The sequence below is a fragment of the Convolutriloba macropyga genome, chromosome 8 (genome assembly GCF_964194025.1).
Source record: "Convolutriloba macropyga chromosome 8, txConMacr16.3, whole genome shotgun sequence".
NCBI classification, from domain to species: Eukaryota; Metazoa; Xenacoelomorpha; order Acoela; family Convolutidae; genus Convolutriloba; species Convolutriloba macropyga.
Window position 1 is genome coordinate 4,767,285 of NC_134475.1, and position 8,684 is coordinate 4,775,968.

The 8,684-nt window shown below is 37.1% G+C and overlaps 1 protein-coding gene across 1 annotated transcript; it reads left to right on the forward strand.

Moving 5' to 3' along the window:
- The first annotated feature begins 855 nt into the window (after window positions 1-855).
- Window positions 856-8,221, forward strand: LOC142344402 (uncharacterized). The gene is made up of 3 exons (XM_075396014.1): window positions 856-1,260; window positions 2,328-2,631; window positions 7,813-8,221. The coding sequence occupies exons 1-3, from the start codon at window positions 1,107-1,109 to the stop codon at window positions 7,919-7,921; spliced, it is 567 nt and encodes a 188-aa protein (XP_075252129.1). The 5' UTR covers window positions 856-1,106; the 3' UTR covers window positions 7,922-8,221.
- The last annotated feature ends 463 nt before the right edge of the window (window positions 8,222-8,684 follow it).

Here is an 8,684-nt window from a genome sequence, read left to right on the forward strand (position 1 = left end):
AAAGCAGGCTACAAATAAATCATGCACCCGCCCATCGTGGGAGACCTATTCGTCCGACGTTAGTCGGGTTTTGTCTCTTGAATTGACAAAAAGCAATGGTGCTTTAAAGGGAAGAATAGTCGGATCTTTTCCGTTTGTGCCCCCCAGTACGTTATGCTCCCCCCAGTGACAGAGCACGTGTCATTACATAGTAAATCATTATGTAAAAATATTGCACGTGCGTCTGGGGGTTGCAAATAATGTGCACCCTCTAAGCTGGGGGGGGGGGGGCACAAACGGAAAAGATCCGAATAGTCACTGTTTATGATTCATGGTTTTTTAGATCTTTTCCGTTTGTGCCCCCCCCCCCCCCCCCCCAGCTTAGTGGGTGCATATTATTTCCACCCCAGACGCACCTGGTATATTTTTTCGGATCTTTTCCGTTTGTGCCCCCCCCAGCTTAGTGGGGGCGCATATTATTTCCACCCCCCAGACGCACGTGCAATATTTTTACATAATGATTTACTATGTAATGGCACATGCTCTGTAACTGCGGGGCGCATAACGTACTGGGGAGGCACAAACGGAAAAGATCAATTTTTTCATAATGATTTATTAAGTAATGTCACGTGCTCTGTAACTTGGGTGTGCATAACGTACTGGGGGTTGGGGGGGGGTGCACAAACGGTAGATACGTTTTTTATTCAAGAGTTACTGTTCGTGTTCACTTCGTTTAGGTCTTTAAGGGTCATAGATGGAAAAGATTCCTTGGCCGAATAAAGAGATTGAAACTATCTCTGCTTTAAATTCTAGAGTTAATTAAATTGTTGGGCGCCATTTTATTTGGTCTTATTTGATTGATATTTATATTTGCTTGTATATATTAACCTACTTGCAATAAAGTTTTCGATCTTCAAATTAAGGCACGTGTACACAATTTTGAGAAAAAAATGCAGTGCCTATGATGCTATACGTTGACAATGACCAACGAAAACCACGTATCAAATAGCAAACATTAACCAAGTAAATTTTTAGCTAAATCGAAATCAGCCTGAGAAAAATGCATAAACGTTTGTTAAAAAAGTGATAATTTTAAATTATTCAAAACACTATACGCGCCTTGACTCATGGAGAACGCGCAAGAATCGAAGCGAAGGAATCGTTCTCGATCTAAGAAACGTTGGTATCGTGGATTTAATAATGGCAGAGGAGGAGAAGCAGGCCGGTCAGCGTCCAAATCGTCATCGAGAACGCGGACAGGAAGCGTGCCTCTTATCATAGGCAATTATTTTGCGGATTTTTTTGTTTTATACCCCACAGTATGTAATGTGAGCCGGTTACAAAATATGGCTGCAGCCAATCATTTTTAGGATCTCTTCTGTTTCGGCCGCCAGTGTTTTTACGCCCCCCCCCCCCCCCCCAGTTACTAATTATATGTTATATAGCACGTTACTATGTAAAAAAAAATTGCCAATGCGCCTACGGGCGCAAAAACATGAGCCCACTAAGCTGGGTGGGGGGGGGGGGCAAAACAGAATAGATCCCATTTTTATAATATGGAACGTGCAAAGAATATGCGCACACTTCTGGAAAGAGAACGATGTGACACAACTGTGAAAGAGCCCGTGGATCTTTTCCGTTTGTGCCCCCCCCCCCCCCCCAGTACGTTATGCTTCCCCCAGTGACAGAGCACGTGTCATTACATAGTAAATCATTATGTAAAAATATGGCACGTGCGTTTGGTGGTGCAAATAATATGCGCCCACTAAGCTGGAGGTCCCAAACGGAAAAGATCCGAGCCCGTTTTGCTGCGTTGTCATCTCTACCCAGAAGTACCCGTTTTGCTTTGTTCTCGACGCCAGAAGTTCTCAGTGACTTCAGGCAGAGTCACCTAACCATTACTTAATGATTCTACCATTTCGGGGGATACGGTAATGCGAACCGGATCTTTTCCGTTTGTGTCCCCCAGTACGTTATGCTCCTCCAATTACAGAGCACGTGTCATCATATGTTACATAATTATGTAAAGTCAAAGGCTCGTGCGTGGGGGGGGGGGGGGGGGGTGCAAATAATATACACCCATTAAGCTGGAGGGGGTACAACGGAAAAGATCCTACGAACCTAATATGCTCTGTTCACTAAGCTTTGGTGGGTTTTAATGAGACAGACCCGAATTTTGTTTTTCCTGGCCTTTGACGTTATAGCCCTCCCCAACCTAGACTAGTATGCATATAAAGTACACAACACTTCCACTCACTTCGATTCTCATTGTAACTATACCATGTCTTTGGATGCTATAATGTCGAACACTCGAATTTCCAAGAAAATGAACTCTTGTTGTGTTATAGCCCCCAACTGTGACATCAAAGACCCACGATTGACAAAAATGAGAGGCCTGACTGGAATCCTAATTTATCAAACCTGCCTTCTTGCTGTTCTCACCACAGCTTGCTACATATTCAACGATCCTTCTCAGAAGTTTACTTTCTTTATGGTCTTTGTGGTACTTCAAAGTGTTGTGACGTTCTTGCTGTTTGGATTGGACAAGGGCAACGCGGAATATCAGAGGTGGCGAGTACCTGAGAGGACTCTTCATCTGTTTTGTTTATTTTTCGGATTTATTGGTGCCATCGCAGCTATGCAGATGTTCAGGTAAGTCCGTAACTAATCACAAGTTTTCAGCAGTTCTTTGGGATCTCGGCTGCTCCCTCCTCCCGATGCTGTTTGAACAAAAATTGGCTAGTGGTTTTTTGCTCACATGCGGCATTTTGACATTGATTTTTTCTGTTTTTTCGATTTATCGGATTTTTAATGTTTTTAGGGTTTATCCGATCAATTCATAGTCCATTCTAGGTCTAGTTTTTCTTTGCAGTCAATGAAAATCTGGATCTATTTTGTTTCGCCCCCCCCCCCCAGTGTTTTTATGACCCCCAGTTACAAATTATATGTTGTAATATAGCACAAGAAAATAGCACGTGGTGGTTATAAAAAAATTATGCTCACTAAGCTGGGGGGGGGAACAGAATAGATCCGAAAATTCTTTGAATTGTAGTTTAGGACTTGTCCTGCTATCTTTTCTACGACTCGAAGAGGAGTATTGGTTTTTTGCTATCGGTCTTTTTTTGTTTTATACAGGAAGTAGTTTTGTTCATGCGGCATTTTGACCTAAAAGCGAAAATGAGAAAGGCTTTCATGGAGAACAAATTTTTGTTGAGAGAGAAGTTTTTTTGATCATGCGCTGCGTTCACTGAATGGCTTTTTCCCTATCAAAAATGATTTTGAGAGACCGGTGCACATAGATAACCGTTTTTAATTGCTCTCAAACGAAGTTTGCAGCAATTATATTAGTCCTGTGGGTTTTTTTATGCGATTTTTCGCTTGATCGATTTTTCATCTCCCTCATTTGACCTTTCGTCTTCAAAAACGGGATAAACAGGTAGCTCCATTGGGCATTAAATGCTCTTAGAGCTTTTCAGCTCACTAGTCTCCAAGTATGCGATTCATAGAAACTGTTTTGGAGACTTAATTATGGTGTGAAGGGCAGTTGTTGCCCTCGCCACTCCACTGTTGACTTACCATCAGACCCCCTTTTTGTCCAATTTTTCTTTATTTGTTTTTGGTTTTAATTTGTAGAAATATTTCTTCTGCGCACAGCCAGTGCTTTAATTTCGTGTCATGAAAAAGGAATTTTTTGACGTCCAATTGTTGAAATTTAAGAAAAATGTGTTTATTTAATTACAATTTTAATATATTTTTTATATAAAGTTTGGATCTATTCTGTTTTCCCCCAGCATAGTGGGCTTACATTTTTTACGCCCCCAGGTGAACGTGCTATTTTTTTTAAAAAAAGTAACGTGCTATACAACAACATATTATTTGTAACTGGGGGGCTTAAAAACACTGGGGGGGGTCGAAACAGAATAGATCCTACAATTTTTATATTTTGACAATTTTTGCAAAATGTTTTAATTTCTCAAATCTCTGTAAACTTTTTTCAATTTTTGTATTGACAGAAAGATGAGTGTGTAATGTTTTAATCCATGACCCCTCAGTAAACCTTTTTACTTATTTTTATTATCGATAATGTGGATTGTATTTAAATCAGATACACAGGTAACATGTAAAAGTCAATGCTCAATTTGAGAATTAAGTGTTTAGTTCAAAAGTCTGAAAGAATCGAAGAGAAGAAAGAGGAAGCGGATTGGTTTTTTGTTCATATTATTTTTTGAGAGAGCGAGAAAAGTAAGTGTGACAAATTTTTCGCTAAGCGAGTGAAATTTTTTGATCACGTGCCGATTTTTCAAAGCAGTTAATTAATTTGAACTCCATTTTCTCCTATTAAAAGTGTGTCTCTCAATTATCTAAACTAGTTATAGTGTGTTATCAGCTATTTATAATGTGTTTTGGAAGCAAAACTCAGTTGTTTTAGCAGTATTGGTGGTCGTCGTCCATTTTGATTAATATCTATTTTCAAATGGTGGGTCTTTTCCGTTTGTGCCCCCCATCTTAGTGGGCGCATATTATTTGCATCCCCCAGACGCACGTGCCATATTTTTACATAATGATTTACTATGTAATGGCACGTGCTCTGTAACTGGGGGGGGGGGCGCATAACGTACTGGGGAGGCACAAACGGAAAAGATCCGTTTTTTCATAATCCCAAATGGTTTTGTTGAAGAAAATTGGCTAAATTTGAGCAAGTTTTTGCCGAGTTTTGTATGTTATTGTTTTTGTCGATTTCTTCTGATCTTACGCTTCTCGCTGTAGTGGTTCTCGATTAGTGCGTAGTTAAGATTTATTTTATAGGTGTTGCTACTAAGAGGTGACACTTTAAGTCTAGATATGGCCATTTCGCAATAAAAGTAATTACACAAATTTCTTTTCAAGCTTTTGATCGTGGCAGTTTCCCATAATCGTTTGATATTTCAATCCTGCGTTTTGGATGAGTGACCAATCTAGCAGAAGAATCTATGAACAAAATTTTTGCCGGATAGTTTTTGGGAAGAGTCTTGAAATTTCAAGAAAGCTTTTTTCACTTGAATAAACAATTTTATTTTTCCGGGGTTTTTTCCTCCATTATTTAGTTGTACTTCTTTGTCAATTATTGTTTGGTTTTCTGATGTACAATTTTTCTTTATTTGTTTTTGGTTTTAATTTGTAGAAATATTTCTTCTGCGCACAGCCAGTGCTTTAATTTCGTGTCATGAAAAAGGAATTTTTTGACGTCCAATCGTTGAAATGTAAGAAAAATGTGTTTATTTAATTACAATTTGTTGAAGAAAATTGGCTAAATTTGAGCAAGTTTTTGCCGAGTTTTGTATGTTATTGTTTTTGTCGATTTCTTCTGATCTTACGCTTCTCGCTGTAGTGGTTCTCGATTAGTGCGTAGTTAAGATTTATTTTATAGGTGTTGCTACTAAGAGGTGACACTTTAAGTCTAGATATGGCCATTTCGCAATAAAAGCAATTACACAAATTTCTTTTCAAGCTTTTGATCGTGGCAGTTTCCCATAATCGTTTGATATTTCAATCTTGCGTTTTGGATGAGTGACCAATCTAGCAGAAGAATCTATGAACAAAATTTTTGCCGGATAGTTTTTGGGAAGAGTCTTGAAATTTCAAGAAAGCATTTTTCACTTGAACAAACAATTTTATTTTTCCGGGTTTTTTTTTCCTCCATTATTTAGTTGTACTTCTTTGTCAATTATTGTTTGGTTTTCTGATGTACGAGAGAACATAGTTAACATGTTCTCAGATTACTGGTTTGGAAATTGCATTTAGAATTTGTAGAGATGTTTTTGTGCCCCGAAGTACGTTATGCACCCCCAGTTACACAGCTCGTGCCATTACATAGTAAGTCATCATGTAAAATTATAGCACGTTCTTGCTTAAACGGAAAAGAGTCAAACTTCGTTAACCTATAGGGCCGAATATTCGATGCCTCTTACTCAACTAAGTTTAATTCATTTTTTGACATGTCTAATGCTAGTGTGTGTTGATACTTCGTCATCTCATTAAGAAGCAGTTTTGCGCCTAGCTACCAAATACAGTAGAGTAACACGTACATAGGATATTTTTTCTGGGCTGATTTGAATACAAATGTGGGACATGGGGTGTTTACTATGCGAGAAACGGCTTCTTCTGCAACTATCATAGTTTTTGGAGCTATATCAAGCAAGAAGTATCTGTTTGTCGTTTTGTCTCTCTATATAATGTGAGAAAAAGGGAAAAATTTAAAGTTTTTTAAATTTTATGAATTGATCAGAAGTATATAGCCGCTTCTAATAATATAAGATGCTCGAAACAGTAAAAATTTTGTAAAGAAAGAAAATCAGGTCTTTCGTGCAAATTTTTGCGCGAACTATTACTATACGTTGCAATCCTTCATTATCACTCTCGTTCTTTTAATGTGTCACTTTGAGATGAAAATAACAGAATTAATTCCTTAAGGGACATTCAAAAACAACAACAGGAAAGGTAACCACTCGATGAGAGAACATTTTTTTGCAACTTCCTTTCTTCGTACTAAAATCTTCAGACTTAGGTAAAACTGACTTTAATGTTAGCGTTGTTCAAATGGTGTGTTTTAATTTATTAGCAGGACAATGTATTGAGGTGCCATAATAAATAACCGTATATACAGTTTTTTTTATTTAAGTAGAAAGTTTTTTCTAATTTCTAACAAAATACTGGCCAAAATCAATTTAATTTACGTCTCTGATTACATGAATCGACCGCATATGGAGCATTGAACAAGAGCAAAAAAAAGTAATTTCAGAGAAAAAAAAACAAATAATTTTATTGTTTCCAATTGAGAAATCGTCTTCACAGCTTACGCGTGTTTGATTTTAAAACGTAATTTTTCCAATTGACTCAAAATTGATAAATCATCAAATGAAAATTCCAACTGCGCGCGGGAATTAAAATACAGAAAAGCTAGAAATTTTAATAGTATTGTAAAATACCGAAAAATAGTTTTCTGCTTGATTTAAATTGTTCAAAATTAGATGTTGTCTCAATTTAGTACAAAACAATTGAAATCAGCTAAAAACAGAATTCTAAGCAAGTATACAAAACGTGGCATGATTAACATCTCTTATTGTTGATAATTTCCTGATATTCAATGACATTTTTCTTTAAAAAATTTTCAACTGTATCATAAGTGTAGCTAATTGGTGTAGCAAAGATTTCAGTTGGGCATTTTTTTTCAATGAGATAAAAATTAGATTGCACTCGCTGGACTTCAGTTGTCTTGGGCGCTGCTTCATGCTGAAACATTATTGTCAGTGCGTTTGGTATAATATCTGTAAAAATTTTTTAGTTTTCATTTTAACGAAAGTTCTGATCGATTTTGCTGCAAAATTGCTTTAGTTTTAGTTTTGAAAATCTGAGTCAAAGGCGCTTTTCCTGTCAGTACAAGGAAGATTATTTTAAAAAAATTGAGACGTGTGTTGGAACATACTACTACACATAGTCTCGCGCGAGCTGCCTTGTTTAAGATATTTACTGAATTGGAATTGCTGCGGACGTTAACTCCTTGTAAAGGTTAACGCAGAGTTCTTTTAGTCTTCTAGAGGCAATAACTGAAATATATTTTGTACCATCGGTGATGCGTGAACTCTGTGCTCCCATCTTTCTTTTTACTTTTACTCTTTTTTAGCAAAAATTATTACTGAAAAACTTGATGATTCGCATACAGCAATTTGGTATGTTGCAACGTGCTGTTGAAAAATTGTTAATCCTTTGAATGCCAATTAATATAAGAATGTGGCCTTCTTAGTTACGTACTGCAATCTCATTGTTTGAAGTGCTCAATTTTGGGCTATTTTTCAGACATAAAACCTGCAAGGGTGCATTCATCTGGACTACAATGATGTGTTCACTTCTCAGTTGTTGTCTCTATGCTGCAGTGTACTCATTCCTGTTCTATTTGATGCCCTAGGCTGTACATTGGATGGCCATGTTAATACATTCCGTTCGCCTATGTTCCTTCTTCCATAAAGTGCTCAGCTTTGAACCCATCCTGTAACAATTACCATGACACCTATTTGCTATATATGCATTAATTGAAACCAGTTGCGTTTAAACCAAAATGCGTTTAGAATAGAGAAAAATGTGCGCCAACTAAGCGGGGGGCCTGGAAGAATATATACTCTATTTTGTTAATAGATTTAGTTGATTTTTTCTTAGTTGTGGTTTTTCATTTGAAGGTATTGTTTGTAATTTATTTTTGAGGTGCTAAGTTTTCACTATAGAGATTGAATTGGTTGTGAAAAGTTTTAATATTCGTACATATGTGAGGACTACGTTTTTGAGCAATAATTACCGGACCAACCACTAGTTTTCCGTGTGGCTGATATCATAGTTTTCAAAATAGGCCCGAGTAGCTGGCACGAATTGCTCAGTATTGACTTCTGCCTATTTTCTTGTTACCAAATCTAAAAATTTGCTTTTGTACATAATTAACATACACCTTTTGTACTTTGTAATCCTACGCTTTTCGACTTTCTTTTATCTTCTGCAATTTGTTTTTCTACAACTTTCCGACCGTCTCAGACCAGCATATCTGATATCGATGAAAAGCTCTCTGCGACTAATGATTGAAAACTTATGATTTACTTTTTTAATAGCCGCAAAGCGATAGCTGGGGCTATTATTGGTCTTCTCTTGGATTTTTACAATTCAAAGAATTTGTTACAATTCAA

Bases quoted from the DNA above. Each gene is read 5' to 3' on its own strand.
- LOC142344402 (XM_075396014.1), top strand. From the start codon at position 1,107: ATGGAGAACGCGCAAGAATCGAAGCGAAGGAATCGTTCTCGATCTAAG. The intron at 1,261-2,327 runs GCAATTATTTTG...GTTGTGTTATAG, and splicing joins AAGCGTGCCTCTTATCATAG to CCCCCAACTGTGACATCAAA. The intron at 2,632-7,812 runs GTAAGTCCGTAA...GCTATTTTTCAG, and splicing joins GCAGCTATGCAGATGTTCAG to ACATAAAACCTGCAAGGGTG.